Source organism: Drosophila ficusphila, unplaced genomic scaffold (genome assembly GCF_018152265.1).
Source record: "Drosophila ficusphila isolate 14025-0441.05 unplaced genomic scaffold, ASM1815226v1 contig_198, whole genome shotgun sequence".
Taxonomy (NCBI): domain Eukaryota; kingdom Metazoa; phylum Arthropoda; class Insecta; order Diptera; family Drosophilidae; genus Drosophila; species Drosophila ficusphila.
Window position 1 is genome coordinate 10786827 of NW_025064092.1, and position 18750 is coordinate 10805576.

Sequence of the window (18750 nt, forward strand, 5' to 3'; positions counted from 1 at the left end):
TCATATAATAAAAAGATCCAATTTTTACAGGAGATCCACTTGAATGATGGTTATTTCCACCACTTTGGCTCCACTGTGCAATGCAGCAGCAGAAACAAATCGGTTGAGGCCCAGTGAAAATGGGGGATACAAGAACAAATATAAGCGCAAATCCCGATTTGGGGCGTTGCGAGTATCTCCCGGCTGGAATATATCTTTGTGCGGGCCAGTTAAGTGCATGTGTGTGGATATATGTATTTATACATTCATGTATGTATATATAGTCAGGGGGCAGCGATAACTGCAGCGCACACCTACGGGTACAGCTTTATCGATATTCTTGTGTACACTTATTGATATTTGTTCAACTCGGCTGCCTTCGCCGCTCTCCTGTGCACTGCGTGTGTTTTGTTTAATACCTATTTGACTTTAATAAGTGATTGTTGTACCGTTTAAAGTGTCCCTCGTTGCGCCACTCCATTCGAGCGGCTCTACGCGTCTCCAAGTTCCCTAATTCGTTAGCTCTGAAACTTTTCGGTTTTCGGTTCTCTGACTCCGATTCTCGACGGATCATCGAGTGTCGCCGGGCTTCTGGTGGCGGTTTTTAGGCTTCCCGGTTTCGCTCTATTGGCAGTACGCCAGCGCCAGTTGGCACCTTTCGACGTGGAGCCGCTAAAACCACTCGATCGCAGCGATATCGGGAGCTGCCAGAGCGAGAGGGACCGAGTGTATAACGGAGCGAGCGAGCGAGATAGGACCCCACAAACGGACGCTCTCTTTCGGCGGACAGATTGTTGTTTTTAGCCGACTACGGTTTTTATGGCTTATTGAAATCGGATAGCGGCAGTCAAAAAGCGCGCGTTACGCCTGCCACAACTGCCGGACACTCCATCCGGCTCCTATATCTCGGCTATATATCGGAAAATGTAGCTCTCGTTCGAGTGCAGTTGACTAGCAATATCCCAATAAATCACGCCTCGCCTCCATCGCCTAATTGCTGTACGAAGTGTACACATCAATTAAAAAGTGATCGCGCATTAAAAACCCATTCGAGTGCAAATAATTCGCTGACAAATAGTTCATTAAATAATTCATTAAATGTGAACCCCGCAAGCCAGCAGTTAACCACCAACAAACCACCAGCTCTCCCCCGTCCAATTTCCAGTAACACTTTTTTTTTCTGGTTCAGTTTCTGTTGCTCTAACTGTTACTTTTACTGTTTCGGCTGGCATTTTCCACGACGATTTTCCCGACGGTTCAGATTTTCTGCACGCAAGAGCCTTAATTATGAGCAATTATAATCCGAATTGCGGTTACTTCGAGGATTGCAGCTACTACACGAACAACGTGTACCAACAGGATTATTGCATGCAGCCGGATTATGAGTACAACAAGCATGTCTACGAGTAAGTACAGCCGAAAGTCACGGCCCGAAATCAGAAATCAGAGAACTGAAAACAGAAATCACAATTTGGAAAATCGGCCCTTGGCAAATGGGCAAAGTCACTCAACTGTCAAAATAAAACACTGGTGGTGGAGAAAGGGTGGGATATTTGGGCTTTTCAGGGATCTAAATAGAAGGCAAGGATGCTCTTATCACCCTTCGAAGGTTTCCTAAAATCTAAACAAGGTGATCTATTTGAAATCGACTTTCAACTCTTTTATGATCACTCAAAGAACATTCATTCATTAAATTCTTATCAGTCAATGGATCATAGAGGCAAGCTTTTTTGGGACTTCAAGTGCGTTGGTTCAGACATGAATCTGTGTTTAAGAGTTCCCAATCTTTCATTCACAATCGCCAGACCTGAATGAAAGCATGAGATTGCAAATAGAAGGTGGAGTAAAAAAAATACATATTCTGGCTTTAAAAGCAGGTCCCCAAACTTATTATTTACTAAGACTTCATATCAAAAAACATTCGAGAACTAAATTTCTAAAATTCTGCCTATCCTCCATTGGGAATCATTCAGGGAGTGCAGGTACTTGTACGCACCTGCAAAGAAGTGTCACAATATTTCCTGGAAATCGATGAGGCAATTAAAAACAATTTGATTTTAAATCATCTAAGAAAACACAAACCGGGCTAAGAAAACACCGGCTTTGGGAATAGAAATAGAAATGGAAAGAGAAAGGAGAAAGGAGCAGGATCAAGGCATGTCGCATTAACATTTAATGGCATAACATAATGAAATTGTATTGGCTACCGAACCGGATCGAAACGAGGTCCGTTTTAGGTGCGTTAAGTCCCTGATTTTCGCACACTCCTAAGCCAATGTTACGGCATTGTGAGCGATCGGGGATGGGGATTCGATTCTGACTGACTAGTCGTCGGTCGTCGGTAAGCCGAGGCGAAAAGGTGTCGGAATAACAGTACTGCCATACCATACCATCCTTATATGGCACACAGCATATAGCATATATAGCAGATATGGCATATAGCATATTATAGCACACCCAGAGGACGGGGCGAAAAACAAAGAGCCGGAGTGCAACAATGCGCATTATTTCCACTTTGTCACCTTTCCCGGCGGCGGGGTTTTTGAAAAACCAAAACACATGTTTAGTGAAATCGCCTGGAAAATCACACAAACAGAAAGAGGAAGAGGAAAACAAGGCGAACGAGCGAACGACGACTCTGAGCGACAGGCAAAATTTGGGTTTAATTGGGTTTGTCCATAATCGTTGCATCGAACCCTCGGATAATCCGGGATAATGCTGTTTGCCAAATAAAACCAATTCCATTTATTTGCGCTTTATGTCATGTGTGAGGTTGGTTCCCAGTTATCCCGGTTATCTGCGTTCATTGATGGATGGATGGATGGATCGCAGGACCTCAGTACATGTGTATTTCACAGCCAGTGCTCTTTGTCCCGATTTCAATCTCGGAATTTCCCTGCGGCAGCAGTTGTTGCTCCATATGGCAGGTTGGGTTTTCCTTCGCCTCTCGAAACCCCTTTTTTTTTTTTGGAGTGGGCGAAACTTGAAGGACAACGGATCGCGGACACGCTACACTTGTCTCCCTGAAATATGAAGTTCGAAAAAATAATTTCATTTGAACGCAGAGTCCCCAACGCAAGTCACTCAAGTTGAACGTACTCCAGTTGAGTCCGTAAAAAAATAAAAAAATAAAACTACGAAACACCGAAAGTCGAAAAAAAAAATAAGTCGAAAGCTTCAAATGCCTGGGAATGTGTGCACATGTCCGCGACGACGGCGACGACCGATGAGCCAGGAAGTAAACAAGGCCCGAGCCCACAGAAAAAAATTCAGAGCAATAATCGAGAGCGGAGTATACGACTTACGAATCTCCTGCTCCTCAACCCACTCTTCTGTATTTAATTGTGGGAATCTCAGTTTTTAAATAATTGTAAGCCAACAACTCGAACTAAATACAAATAAGGTGTAGTAAGCTGTAGGGCACCAAAAAATCGACTATGTCCGAAGCATTTCTCCAAATGCGTTCAATTTGCGACCCTCACTTTGCGATAATTTGTGTTTATGTTTCTTCTGCCGTTTTTTCGATTTTGTTCCTCAAATATTAAGTCCTGGCTTAGTTACAGGGTTTTCAGATCATAAAATAAATGTTTATAAATATTTAATTGATTATCAATAATTTACTGATTACCCAATAAATCAAACTTGAAATATTGTTAGTTTGTTAGTTAATTTGCAAAAACTTTTCTGTCTTACTTACCGAAGTTATAATAACTTCTTATAAGTTATAGGTTTTTCTCCTCTGATCTATGCATATTAGCTTAATTAGCTTAGCTTAAAATAAATCTGAAATTGTAAACATAAAATATCAAAATGATAATCACCAAATAAAATAGTAAAATAAATGGTGCTAGGCTACCCTGACTTGTTGGTTTCCATGTCTTCGTTCAGGAAACTGTCACCCGCCAAATAAAAGGAAAGTTTTCACCTTTTTTTCGCTTAAACGGCGCTGTCAAAGCGACGGCCACTTGCCAAGGGAAATTGGAGTGAGGAGGAGCTGCCCGGATAAAGTGGGAGTTGCTAAAGTAATAACCCTGCGAGGGCGGGGAGCAAAGAGTGGCTGTCTCTGCGTGTCAGCCCCATTGTCAGGAGGAGCTAAGGAAAACTGAAAGCTGTAGTCGAGTCGAAAAACAACGGCCAGAAATTGATACATTTCACAATTTTGTTGCAGTTGCAGTTGCAGTTTCAGTTCGCCGAGGGGGCGCGTGACTTTGTGACATTTAATGCCAGTTTGTCAGCCGGGTTTTGTCACCGGTGCATGACATGCACTACTAATACTGTGCTGTGCCATCCGGATGCGAAAATAACACAATGAAATTTGCATCCGCGACAGGCCTGACTTAGCCCGTTCCGTTCCGAACCCAAGTCGCCAGGTCTGATGGGCCTATAATGAAGCATGTGATTGCCTGAAGTGTCACGGACAAGAGTGCAGGGGCGTGGTCTCAAGTTGCTCGTGACGCGGAATGGGTCACGGGATGATATGGCAATGCTAATGCTATTTGTAGTCCTCCTAAACTCCCCTAAATTTATATTCCATTGATGTAGCAAATGCATTAAATAAGAAAAAAGGATAAAAATTGATTTCATTTAAACCCACTAAAATTTAGAAGCAATATAACTTCCGTTGTTAACCCGGAATTTTGAAAGTTCGACTAAATAATTAGCAGACGTCCGAGTTTAATTCTGCTTCACTGATTGCTGCTGGCCAACAGGGATGGTAATAGATGGGTAATAGATCCTACAATGACCACCACAAATGGGCAAGGTGATGTTCGAAAAAATGAAATTAGGGAACAAAACAAAGGCGAACAAAGCGGTGAAATGGGCATTTCGCACGCTGGGCCATTCATGAAAATATGCCATTTGAACCGGGGGAATCGCCTTGGCATTTGGAATAAATTGCGAATGAATCGGACCGACTGGACCGTTCGGTTTGGTTTGCTTTGGGTTGGTCGTCCTGGGCGCCCAGCTGTGAAGGAAGTAGGAAGTGTGCAGAGGAAGTTGGTCGCACTAAACCCAGTTGACCAACTGACCCGGCAACTCCGACACAATGGGGCGTGCAGCTCAAAAAACGACTTGGAAATGCCGGGACAGGCAGTTGGGAAACCCATTTGTCAAGTTACAGGGCTACTCGTGGATCCTCCCAGCTGCAGAAAATATTCACACACGCACACAGATGCAGTTACAGATACAGATACAGATACAGTTACAGATACAGATGCAGGGCGGGTTCAATCCTTGCCTTTCATCCTTTTTTACTAGTCAATGAGCCAACCTCTTCAGAAGTAAAGAAAGACAATAATAAAACCCTATAATAAAATGGGAAGCATGTTTTCAATTATGATTAGTTCGTTTCCTTCTTTTTCAATTTATTATTATTTTTTCAATAAATTGATTAATTTAAATATATCTTACATAATAATGCAAAAGTTTCCAAATGCTAAACTCACACATTGTTGACATTAACCCATTCCTAAGATCCCCTAAGACCAATAAAACAGCTGAAGGATACTGATTTCCTAAGCTGATTTAAGCCACTGATGGATTGCTCTTGCCACCAAAGAAAGCGAGAGAAATCGACTTGGGAATGACTTCTAAATGCAAATCTCCTCAATTCGATCATTAGGGATCACGAGCCACCCCAAAAGTCATAAAAAAAAAAATACCCGAACAGCAAAACCAGCGATCAACCCGAAGGAAAACCAAACAGATACCCAGCTGTATTTGCACAGATACGAGTACATTCGCATCTTAAAGATCCTTTTCTGACTTTTGTCCTGCCCGGACACCGCCTTCTTGTCAGAATCCAGCCCCTTACATAACAAATTTGGCAACAGAGCAAACAAATTACCCGGAATCAATAGGGCAGAAGCGAAGATACACGATCACGCCAGCACAACTGACCAGAGGACAAAACCTTTAAAGATCAATCAGTTGGGAGCGGTAGTGGGAAGCTACACTGGGGGAAAAAATGTTGTATTCTGATTTTAAACTTCTTTCGGAATACCTTAGCTAAATAATTACCTTATGATTCTTAATTACTGCTTACAGATAAAACTGCGAAGTTTTTTGCATCATCATAAACATATTCTTCTTTAATATGTGCAATTAGTCAGTTAATCAATTTTAACTTATTTCTAATCAATAACTTAAATACAGTTTGAACCAGGTGAATAGTTTAAGAATTTTCTCCGAGTGCACTTAGGTGAACGATGCATTTCCGCCGGGCCAGCTCAATGGGTTCCCTTTAGAAAATTCGTTTTTACTTTTCATTTTTTTTTTTGGGTAAATCACTTCCGCGCAGCGAATCGGAGACCCGAAATTGTCATGGCCGTCAATTGACAACACGAGCGGGCCAAAATCAGTGGCGAGAGGGGGGGAAGGGGCTATAGGGCTATAGTGTAGAGGGTCAAAAGGGAGAATAAAGGCAGAACCGGAAGGTAAATTAAAATGGATGACAATGGGATGAGCGGAAGGGAGAGGCGAGAAGCGAGAGAAGGGTGAGGGGTAAGGGGTCTGCAGCCAAACGAGCATGGAATGAATGAATGAATGAATGGGTGTGAATAAGTGCGAGTGTGATTGTGAGTGCTTGTGTCTGTGTGAATGGCTTCGAGTGTGCAGATGTGTGTGCGTTCGTGGCACGCTGCTTGAGGCTGTTGCAACATGGCCGCCTAATTGTATCCGCGTTAAGCAAACACCTTTTGCCAAATATCTCGATTTTTTACGCCTGCCGAGGCGTTTAATTGGGGTTGTTATACTCGAAAGGCCCCTCTCACACACACACACACACACACACACGCACATATATCGCATAAGTATCCCGGGGATTGTCGCGCGGTTTGCCTGCGATTAACAAGGACAATTTGTGACATCCAACATACTTTATTGCATTCGAATGCGAGTGGAATGGCATGTTGTGTGTGCGGATGTGAATGCGGATGCGATTGGGCCAACGCATTGTCGCACTTCAAATCGAATTGCCAACGGCCAGCTGCCTTCTTTCAGGATTCTGATTTCACAGTCCTGCTAATAACTTGTATTCCCGGAATTTTAAAAGAATAATTACATTCAAAAGATTTTTTAGTTACTCTGCGGTTTTGTAAATATTTTTAGTATGTACTTTTGAGAAAATTAGATTAGAAGCTTTTGACATTCTTTTACCCCAAAACAAAGAAATTGTTTCTAAAATTGGGCCAACTTTTTCTCTTTTCTAAGTAGCCGTCACTCCATTGAAAAGGTTTAAAAGGCGACCCTTTTTACCATTTTAATAAGCTCAAACATCATTTATTTATGTTTCGGTTCTATAACCCTTTGCTTCCCGCTGATCCCTCGGCCATTGCTATGCAAATAGATTGAAAACTAATTCGGAAAATAAAAAAATAAACTAACGGAATGCCAAAATCCCCGAAAGCCGGGCAGAAGAACGACAAGGACAAGAGCTGCAATTGAAGTTGTCTCTACTTAGTGCCCAAATAGAAATAAACACAAACAAAGTAGTTTGAAGTACGGGAAAAAAACAGAGGCAGAGGCAAAAATAAATGTATATACAAATAGAAGACCAAGGACAATAAAAACAAACGAGTTTTGTGCGAGAATCGAATTGAATTCGTGTGTAATTTGAATGCCAGCGCACTACACCGATACTGGCACAGATACAGATACAGATACAAGTACAGAAAGAGCACACCATCCATGAGATACTTAAACTTCCTGCGGAAGCTAAACTACAACAACAACAACGCTGGCAGAGGTTTTGCTTTTTGTATTAAATGCAACATCATCATTAAGCCCAATAACAATGGCCAGCACACACACACACACACACACACACTGAAACGAGGAAGTTGAGGAAAATGGGCGTGCGCATCGCTGGGAAATTTCCCAGCCAAATATCCTTTGGCGTAACCGAAATTTCCCAAACATGCGCGACAGGCCGCCGTAAATATAGCTCACCCGCTCGCACGCTTCTCCGATTGGTCGGGCGGCCATGACGCGCCCATCGGGCAGCGACGTCGACCGCGGCAGAGGGTATTACAAGTAAACACTCGCCCCAACCCACTTGGCCATTCCCACATAGGGATTGATGGTGTGAACGCGAACATGAGCGACAATGGAGTGCCCACTTTCGAAGGGCGGATGCGGGGGCGGGGGCGGGGGGGGGGCGGTACCTGTCCCAGTACCGAAAAAGGACCCTCCATATATACACACACCCTCCTTATGTATAGCCCCCTTATGTGGATGGCAGCACAACAAGCCATGTTAGATTTTCCCTGTTTTTTTTTCAATTGCCCCGGGGAGCGACTATCCCCAAGTTTGCCTAATGTTCGTGTTGATTATGTATATCCCTGTATATTGTTTTTCGCCGCTCCTTAGTGCGCCCTCAGAGGGGCGGGCGCCATGTATTGGCATGTGAAGGATCTGAGCTAATCATGGGTTAGCTTATGAAATCGAAATTCAAATTGCACGAACACGAGCGCCGCCATCCTTGTATATAAGGGCTCTACTTTGAGCACCCAAGTGCTCCATAACAGTTCCGTTACACGCAAGAAACTGGATTCCGAAAAAGTGAACCATAAAGCAAACTGAATGCCAGGACATGATACTACTAACATGGTTATGGAGCAGAAAACTTTACCATAACTTTAACAATAACAAGTTATAACAGACGTTTCTTCATATAGTAACACATTTAAAGTGTGGCTTTGGGCTTATGAATTTTAAAAGTCCTTTACGATTCACAAAAAGTTAAGATATGTAGTTAATGAAAACAACTACAGTTTAGTTTTTCCTTCCCTACAACTTATTCCTGAACATTTTCCGCGTTTCTTTCTTTTTTATTTCATATTAAATTTTACTCATCATTTTTTAATAATGGATGCATATAAATAAACATCTTTAAGGTCCCACTTCTATATTTCAATTTTGAAATATTATAATATGGAATAAAAATCCGCAAAACAAAAAATTAAATTATACCCGAACCTAGATATTGATTAAAATCTAACTGATCTTTAGGACATTATTCGTAGCGTCCCCTATTGTTTAATACTTGTTTTCTTATCGGTGCTTAAGGGCCAGAACTGTATCGCCAATTTCCGTCTATGAATGGAAAAGTAATAATCCCCCCACAAATCTTCCTTATCGAGCAAGCCACTCAACAGGATAAGCGGTAGATATCTAAGTCCCGATGATATCGTATCGAGTCCCGAAAACAAGCTCATGTCCTTTCCCCGTTCACCGTTCACGCACACTTGGCACTTGGCCGGACACGCCCAAGTTGGTGTCATGAGTCGGCGGCAAGTAGTCAAGGCCCCGGGGTCCAGATATTCGACGCTTCAGTCGTAGAGCGCTGATAATGATAAATACAATATAATGACGCGGCGATTGTTGACAACATCAAGTGCAGCAGAGCGGGAAGGGAAGGGAACGGAACGGAAGGGAAGAGAAGGGAAGAATCCCAGAGTCCCAGAATCCCGTCATGTGATGGTGATGGAAATGGAAATGGAAATGGGAACGCCGTATACCTAAGGAGGTTCTCGAGGCGCTACAATGGCCCTCACTCACAAACACAGAGCAGACACACACACACACACACTCTCGCTCAAGTGGCACTCTTGAGAGCGAGAGAGCAACAGGAGAGCGCCAGAGCGAGACGGCGCTAGGCACAAGGACTCAAAGGATAGGAGCAGAGCAGCTCTCCATCTCGCTCTGGCGGCGAATGGTGGTTGTTCTCCTCGGTGGTTGAATGGGCCACTCACATTGTAGCCGTATCCTTGTTGAAAAGGACATGAGAAGCCACTTAGCGCGCCCAACAAAGCCGAGAGTCTCTCCAGTCTCGCTGTGTAAGTGTTTCTGTGTGTGTGTGTGTGTGTGTGTGCATCTGTGTATCGGTGTATCTGTGCTATGTACCCAATGGCAGAGGGATGCAGAACGTGCAGCACCACAAACACATAGAGACACCCAGAAAGACACCCTGGCACTTGGTACTTGGTACTTTTCTGCCGTTGCCCGTTGGCTGTTGGCTGTTGCGACTTGGACTCGTGTCGAGTTCTTGATGCCTCGTTAGTTGTTGATGACACTTCAGTTTGGAATGTTTAGAGTGCGCTGCTTCGCGGATCCCTCAGGCTGAAAAACAAAACACAAAACACCGAACACTGAACACCAAATACCAAATCGAGAAAAGCTAACGCGACCCCTGAACAATCGAACTCTTGATAAACTAAAACTTAAAAACTATGTGCAACATTTGAAAAGGATAAAGGATACCCAGTTGAACAGTGCTTGTGCCACATACACGAACATACATACATTTTTTTTTGCCGTGCTAAACCCGAAGAAAAACAGAAGGCTCCAAAGTGGCGGAGAAACGCAAGAGTCCGCCTACGCCGCCGCCCGCGCCGCAGCGCCGCAAGTCGAACAGCGGCTCCCCGATATTGTCGCCCAGCGATATGACCACCTCGGCGTCCTTGGAGCGGACTCCCTCGAAGCGGGAGCGGGACCGCGAGCGGGACAACAGCAGCGGCCTGGGCAGCGCCGGCAGCTTGCCCGCCTCGCCGCAGAGTGCGATCACCGTTAGTCCCTCGTCCCCGGCCACGCCCAAGCGTCCGCTGCGCACCTCCACGCCCTCGTTGGAGCGGGAAAAGGAGCGGGAACGGGAACGGGAGCGGGAAAGGGAACGGGAGCGAGAACGGGAGCGGAACTTTGAGGAGCGGGAGAGAGACCGCGAGCGATCGGCGAAGGTCTTCAGCACCGCCAGCACCACCGTGCCAACAAACACGAGCTCCGGCTCCACGGGCTTGGCACCCGAACAGCTGCGGATTCCGACGGGTGCGGCGGCCTTCAGCGGATTCCCGGGTCTCCACAGCATGAGCAGCCTGATGGTGCCGTCGTCGGCCGCCGTCGCCGCCGCTGCCGCCGCCCCCTTCCTGCCCTGGTCGCCCATCCTGCTGCCGCCGTGGAGCCACGCCCTCCTGCCAGCCGCCTTCTATCCGGCGGCCCTGCGGAACGCTCTGCCTGGGTAAGGACTCCAACAGAAATGGGGATACGAAGTGGGACATCTTCTCCGGCTTTCCTTTACCTGATATCCCCAATTGAACTTTGGTTAACTTGGGTTTTACTTTGGCCCAAATGGGGATACCCGTTCTTCTCTAGCAGCTGAAAGAATTATCAATTCCCAAAGCACTATTTTCTTATTAAACTTTGATGCTCAAAAATCATCAATTTATCCTTAAAGCTTATAGATATTTTACAAACTTTTCTTAAAAAATATACCTCATTATATGTTATTAAAAGTCCCTTTTGGTTTCGCATATCATCGAGGTTATACAATTGATTTCTGGCGTAATTAAATAATCTATTAATCTACAAACATAATTTAGAAAAACCCTTTACCTAAGAACTAAATCCAATCGTTGTATAAAGCTAGAAAAAGTAGCTCCATCCAGAGATCGAAATCATGGGAATATCCTGCGAAAACCCCTTAAGTCCAATACTGAGCCACAACTGGCCCTCGGCTAAGCTAAGCTCCTAGTCAAGATCACACCCATGCTAGCCCCTGGCTAGATCCCGTCCAGCTAATGGACTTGTCCGGCTAATCCTGCCAGCTCCTCGACGGAGGACACTTGCCAAAAACCGAAAGCGAGTCCTGGCCGAGATACGCGAGCACAGGACGTAATTCCCCCGTCTTTTCGGATCTGGCAAGTACTCAAGGTCCTCGCCGGTTGGCGGCGGCGACTGGGAAATTCTGGCCGGTTGTTCGGGCCTGGCTTAGAAATTCCCGTAGGTGAGTGCCAGGAAAACCCCAATCGGCGGCGACATGTGTGCGGCAGACTCGGAGGTCCTCCGGCGTCACACTGTCTGGCTGGCAATGGGAATTCCGGCCAGGACGACGGGGAATGCCCGCCCGAATGTCTGTGCTGTGCAGCGTGTAGCGTGGGAAATTCGCGAGTCCGGGCTGTTTGGGAAAACTCGAGTTGGGAAAACCGGAAGCGGACGAACTTGCGCCAACATGTGGCACGACCTGTTTCGACCTGCCCGACTCCGAATCCGAATCCGAATCCCCTCTGACCTGGCCTGACCTGCGAGCAGGTAGCAGGTAGTTCGATATCGATCCTCTGAGGATTTGCGTTTAATTGTTGATGGTATTAGGAAAATCAAAACTCGGACTTCGAAGCTCGGGACTAGGTGTTAATAATCCAGCGATTTGCGTGCACTTAATCGGAGTTAATTCCGAGCGAAAGGTGTGAGGAAAGGATATGAACAGGACGTTCCGTTCCTTTGATGGGCAAGTGCGAAAATCTGTGAAAGTCAGAGCGCGGCAGGTAGGACAGGTAGTTTCCCCTGCAGGTCCTGCAGCCAAAGGACCTCCCTTTTGTCGCACCTTCCGATTCCATTCCTTCCATTCATAAGATCGACACCGGATGTCATTGCAAAGAGCATGAAATGCTAAACGGAATGACAATCGCCCAAGGCCTTTCCCTAAAAGGCTTTTCAATATTCCGGGGAGTCATTAATCACACGAATCTGTGGTCATTTCCCGGGGAATGTGCAATTAATAACCAGGGAAGTCAAATCCCGAAATTCAAAGTGTTCGTAGATAATTGTAAAATACAGAAAATACGAAATTGATTTGGGAATATCATATTTGGTTTTTTAGTATTTTAATAATCTACTAATATTAATTATCGATTCAAGTAGGCTTCGCCATTTTACAGTCACTTTAATTGGATGCATTTTTAATTGAAAGTGAAATCATTTCCGATGGAGGAGTTTATGAGATATTTAGGGTATCAAATTGTGAAATTTCTATCAAGCTGAATGTTTAATGATAGTTTATACTATTGAGTATCTTCATCTCTCTGATAATTAATTCTAAATAAACTTTCAATTTTCAGCTTGTTCGATGCAAAGGTGCCGTCGTCGCAGCGCTCCGGCTTCCACATATCGGACATCCTGAACCTGGAGGGATCCGAGCTGAAGAATGCCGCCGCCGTGGCCGCCGCAGCGGCCCAACATGGCAGTGATTTGAGCCACCACTCGGCCAGTGAGTCCGCCACCAACGGACACGTCGGTCAGGGAGCTCATGCCACGCCCTCTGCACTTTCGCCCACTCCCGCCGGCGGTTCGGTGGACGAGCACCACAACAACAGCGGCAGCGGCAGTGGCAGTGGCAGCGGAACGGGGGCGGGATCGGGGTCCTCGGACCACCACAGCACCACCGAGCACCACTCAGCACAGCAGCCGGCGAGCCACCCGAGCCAACAGCAGCAGCACCCGCACCACCAGCAACAGCAGTCGCACCACCAGCACCTCCAGCAGCAGCAGCAGCAGCACCACCCACACCACCCGCACCACCAGCAGGCGGTGGCTCCACTCCCGCTGGCGCACCACCAGAGCGGCGATGCCCAGAGCCACGCCCACGCCAATGCAGCCGCCGCCCACCTGCTGGCCAGCCACAATGCGGCGGCCGCTGCAGCGGTGGCCGCCGGCCAATACCTGCCCAATCTGCCGAAGAACTTCCCGGGGAGCTTCGGCGACGAGATGTCCTCGTACCACCACATGGCCCAGACCATGCTGCAGCACTCGGGGCGGAGTGCGTGGATCAAGGAGAACGAGCTATACGGTGAGTTTTGATTTGACCCTGGATTAGATTCAGAACAGGTTGGGAATTATTATTTAATTAAAGGATTGCCGCTTAAGCCCCACTTTTAACGGTGAAAATTCAGATCTCTAATTTGATCATCTCTTGATTTAATAATGATCAACTGATCTACTGACTAACTCTCAATTACCTAAAACATGTTGGTACAGTGAACTCAAAAGCAGAGCAGATCCTCGAAATGAATGCATCAGCAGACCGTTATAAAATCAATCGAAGGGATTTCGAAATTCTTGCAACTTCCAACCTTTGACTGCATTTAACCCCCGATTAACTAACTGGCCGACTAATAATACTGCTCCGTAATTGCCTACTCACTCCTCGTGAGTCCGAGTTCGATGAGGCAGTCGAGCGATGAGGCAGCTGTGTTTGCATACCCCGCAGGATTCGGCAGGAGTGACGAGCCATGTCTGATCCTGGCCGTGTCGTTTTTTATATTTTTTGCCCTTTGCCTTTCACTCACCCGATCGAAATGGGTCTTTAACTTCACTCCGAGGGGTTGGGGGTGGTGGCCTTCCCCTTTAATCTTGACTAATAGTTTGTGTGCGCTTCACACTTGAGGATTAGGCCTCTCTGCTGTTGTTTTCCTTGGTGTCCTTCGCTCGGGCCAGTCAATCGCTGGCCCCTTCGATCGCTCCTTGTTGTTGCGGCCCAAACATTTTTCGTCCTGGAAATTTATGGCACGCACTTCCGCCTCGTCCTCGTCCTCTCCTCTTCTTTTTTTTATTATTCCTTTTTGTTTAGCTACAAATTATAATTGCTGCCCGCTTGCCTTTTTTTCTTGTCTGCTTTTATTTTTTTTTTTTTGGGAATTTTCACAGCTGTGAAGGAGTCGTTTTGATTATATTAAGTTATTAATTTGTTGAGTTGTCATGGTGAGCGGATGGGTTTTATTTTTCTTTTTTTTTTTTGGCAGGGCAACTGCAATCAAGTCGGCGGGTTGGAGGAGGGGCCTAATGGATGGGCATTAGCAGCTCCTACGGTTTCGAATTTTTTTGTTTAGTCAATGGGACACTGGGGGAAAAACCCGGGTGCCTGGTGAACTTGAGTGCCATCTTAAATAATATTCGCAGTTTTGAAAGCCTTTGGGGGGTTAGATTAGGAATTTAGAGCCCAATAACTGCTCTTTATTATTTTTGAGATGAAACGCCTTAACAGGATTTCCCTCATCAATATCAGAAAATTACTCTCGGGAGTAATCTCTGTGGTTACGACGATCCCGCCCCGAAATATCGCATTATATCATAGATTGCCACGCCCGGCGATAAATCACTGCCTTCTATATATGGAAGGTAGGGACTCTATCAAAAGTGGGCGAACCGGAAGAGCCCCGAGTGCCATTGATGTGTTTGAGGTTTGGCTTTTGTGTCTTCCCTTCATTAGCATCCTGGTTCCTGGTTCCAAGTACAGGCCCGAAGGTCAGCAGTCAGTCAGTCAGTCAGTCATTCAGTTATTCAGTCGGTCGGTCGACGGGAGATCGAAGCGGTTGATCGTTCCAGGTAGACGACGAGGGAATACCTCCCCGTGTACATTCGAATGTGCGATCTCTGTTTGTCTCCGCCTAATTGACGTTATTAGGGTGGAACTCCTAGGGGATGGGGAAGGTTAGGGGATGGGGAAGTTAAGGGGCAGGGGTTGATTTGACACCATATATGTACTCGTATTCAGAGACACCATTTGCAGAGTGCATGCATCTGGCATTTGGCGACCACAGCTTCATGTCGCGCCTAATCCAATTGCCGTTCTTGTTATCCTGACTTTCCCCTTTTCTCTTTGTGTGTGTGTGTATGTAGTATGTGTGTGTTTGGAATTCTGCTCGATCACTTGGCGGCGTAGGGTGTGTCTGTGCATTAATTTACGACCAAAAAGGTATTTCAATTGCTGACAAATTCCCACCCAGGCTACTCTCAGTGCCCCTTTGTCTGCCTTCCCATTTTTTGAGCCATTCAAAGTGGAGAAACCAAACAAATTGATGGCATTTGGGCGCCTAAGAGAACACAAATGATGTTTGCTATTTTACAGGGACTCTAAACGATTTATTGTTGTTCTCTAAAAAGGGTATTAGGAAGTGGGATTAATATTTTCTATTCTACTCTGATCGTTTAAATGTGAATGGTTATTATTGGGGATGCTTTAGGAGAAGATACGTATAAAATATAGCAACCTCTCTAACACGGAACCCTTTCCTCTCGCCATTTCAGGAACCCAGCAGCCCGCGAGTCCGGACAGCACCTCGCCGGTGACCTCGGAGGTGTCGTACACCTACATCGGCTCCAACTGCCAGACCTCCCCGGCTCTTTCCGGTGACTACAAGAGCTACAGCCGATCCGCCGATAGCGATGCCCTGTCGGTGGGCGATGCCCTGCACACGATGAACGGAGGAGCCTCGGCTCCTGGCGGCGGAGGTCCTTCGGCGGCTCATGCCCTCCACAACAACAACAATAACAATAATAACAACAACAACAACAGCCTGAAGCATGATGGTCTGAATGGAGCGGCGAGCAGTGGCCACGACGACAGCCTGAACGAGGACGGCATCGAGGAGGACATCGACGACGTGGACGACGCGGACGGCAGCGGTGGCGGCGGCGGTGGCAACGGCTCGGATGGATTACCCAACAAGAAGCGCAAGCGGCGGGTGCTCTTCACCAAGGCGCAAACCTACGAACTGGAGCGGAGGTTCCGCCAGCAGCGGTACCTTAGTGCCCCGGAGCGGGAGCATTTGGCCAGCTTGATCCGACTGACGCCGACGCAGGTGAAGATCTGGTTCCAGAACCACCGCTACAAGACGAAGCGGGCGCAGAACGAGAAGGGCTACGAGGGTCATCCGGGTCTGCTCCATGGCCATGCCACACATCCGCATCATCCGAGTGCGTTGCCCTCGCCGCGTCGCGTCGCCGTTCCGGTGCTGGTGAGGAATGGGAAGCCCTGTTTGGGCGACGGCTCCAAGCTGGGCGCCGACTGTGTCTCCGTCTCCTCGGCCACCGCCACCGCCATGCAGAATGCCGCCGCCGCCCACCATTTGGTGGCTTTGAATGGGGCGGCCGCGTATCAGCACGCCGCTGCCGCCGCCGCCGGCCTGCACGCCCATGCCCACGCCCACGCCCATGTCCACGCCCACGGGCACGGGCATCCACATGCCCAGAGGTCGGCCTGGTGGCCCTAATACTGCTAGGACCGGATCTTCGCGGGCCTGGAGCCACTCGAATAGGTGGATGTGGATGTGGACGTGAGCCTCGCAACCTTGTGCAATAGAGATCAGAGGCCAGGCCCCCACAAAAAGGATCCCCAGATCCCCGGATCCCCGGAGAAGCCAAACGGAAAGAGCAACCAGAAGCGATACAATAATAAACCACAACTAGTTTTAGTCTCACTGATGAGTCATTCATTCCCTGAGTCATTCCTGTACATAGGTTAGCCGGCAAAAGCGCCCCAAAACTATATATAAATATATATATATAAATCGAACTTACCCCAAGACCCGAGCTCAAGAGCTGCGGGGCAACTTAGTCAGGGGTTAGGTTACCTCTATATGAAACACAAGATCCATTCCCTGGAACAGAACTCAAATGCCCGTGACAAGTGGGACTTTATAATCAAATATAATCAGATATTGTTACGGGCATTTGGATCCCACAAGTCTCCCATTTTCACTGCACTAAAGTTGATTATACTTATAAAACCTAGAGCTAGACATAACTTTTTTTTATTTTTTTTTTTCCTAGACCTAAGTGAAGACCCAAAGGAAAACATTGTATATAGCAAAGAAGAAAAAAAAACGTAGCATAGGAAACTAAGGTAATCGCAAGGAAAAACTTATAAATGGCAATGCAACTAAATCTGTACTATATCTACGTTATACTAAAGTCAAGCGTAATTAGTGTTCAAATTTTTTAGACAGAATTTAATGAACTTTTTTTTTTTGTATGATTACACATACGTATAATATAGACACTTAGTCCTAACCGATATTTTTTTTCGTGTGTGTGCGTGTATAGCGAGTAAAGGAAAACTCTTTGAATTTATAGCAAGTAATGAGTTCATAAATGTTTAAGGAAAGGACGGCGGACAGAGACACTTACAGATACGGCAAATGTATTCGGGACAGAAAGCAAAGCGAAACGACACTACAAACTGCAAAATACATTTTAGAGATTTAATAAAAACCATTTACAAAAATTAAAACAAAAACCTGTATTATATCTTTGTTAATTCCTGGTTTAAGATACGATCTCCAAGCATGTGAAAACTAAAACTCCAGCACGTGAAAGAGTTATGGCCCTATGCACTTTATGGGATCATAAATGGCACCCTCACCCTTAGGGTTCGAGTTTACGTATCGCCGGGGCGTATAAACATGTTGGACAAACCATAAATACGGTCTTGATTATGGTTGTTAGCTACCGTTCTGCGATTGGCACCGTAATCCGTCCAGTTTGCCTGATTACGGCACCAAAACAATATTATTTGGATCGCGAATCGGGAGACGGGAGTCGGGAAAGGGGAGTCCAGGGAAACGGGAGTCGGAAACGGGGATTGGGGACATTGAGGGGATTGCGACTATAAAGCCAGTGGGTCCGATCCGATAAGAAGGGACCCCAGACCCGGACAGAACCAGGGGCAATCATGGAACCCCAGCCCGTCAGGTGGTGGAGCGGCGGCGGAGCACTCTGTCTGGCGGCTTCGATTTGGGACCGATTAACCAGCCATCAGGGGCTATGGGCTGTAGGCCCAAAAATGTGAGTGGCCGACGGCAAATCAGTTGGGAAGATATTGGCTCTGACGCACAGATATCTCGCGCCGCGCCGCTCGACACATTTGGCAAATAAAGAACTCGAAGTCAAGTAGAGGCGCTGGAGTATCTCATAAAATAAAACGAGTGCTATTCTAATAAACGACAAATTAAATTACTCATCAATGGAACACTTCCACTTGGCACAAGTGGAGCCACATGCTCGTCCATCCATTCGATTCGATTCGATTCGATACGATTCCGATTCAGAGGCGATCACAGCATAATGACAATAACATTCGGGGGTACGAATATTGATAAGCATCAAGTGGGCCCCCTGGTCATGTGCGTGGTGTATGTCCATATATATTGTACTATATATTGC

General features: G+C 46.4%; 2 protein-coding genes across 4 annotated transcripts in view; one reads left to right on the forward strand and one right to left on the reverse strand.

Annotated features, from left to right (window-relative positions):
• Positions 1 to 400: 400 nt before the first annotated feature.
• On the forward strand, positions 401 to 17818 carry LOC108092847 (homeobox protein vnd). Of its 2 annotated transcripts, none has more exons than XM_017192667.2 (3): positions 401 to 1385; positions 12870 to 13597; positions 15835 to 17818. In XM_017192667.2, exons 1-3 carry the CDS (start codon positions 1267 to 1269, stop codon positions 16797 to 16799), a joined length of 1812 nt encoding a protein of 603 aa, XP_017048156.1. In that variant the 5' UTR covers positions 401 to 1266; the 3' UTR covers positions 16800 to 17818. The 2 variants fall into 2 exon arrangements, with proteins under 2 accessions (XP_017048156.1, XP_017048155.1); XM_017192666.2 differs by lacking the exon at positions 401 to 1385 and adding an exon at positions 10425 to 10993.
• The window catches only part of LOC108092844 (cytospin-A), a 34032-nt gene continuing 19013 nt past the window's right edge, over positions 3732 to 18750 (reverse strand). The window contains exon 10 of one of the 2 annotated variants that reach the window (XM_017192652.2): positions 3732 to 3762. In XM_017192652.2, the coding sequence (XP_017048141.1) occupies positions 3747 to 3762 (16 nt within the window). In that variant the 3' untranslated portion in view covers positions 3732 to 3746. The remainder of the gene's footprint in view (positions 3763 to 18750) is intronic. The other variant, XM_017192655.2, reaches the window with a different exon arrangement.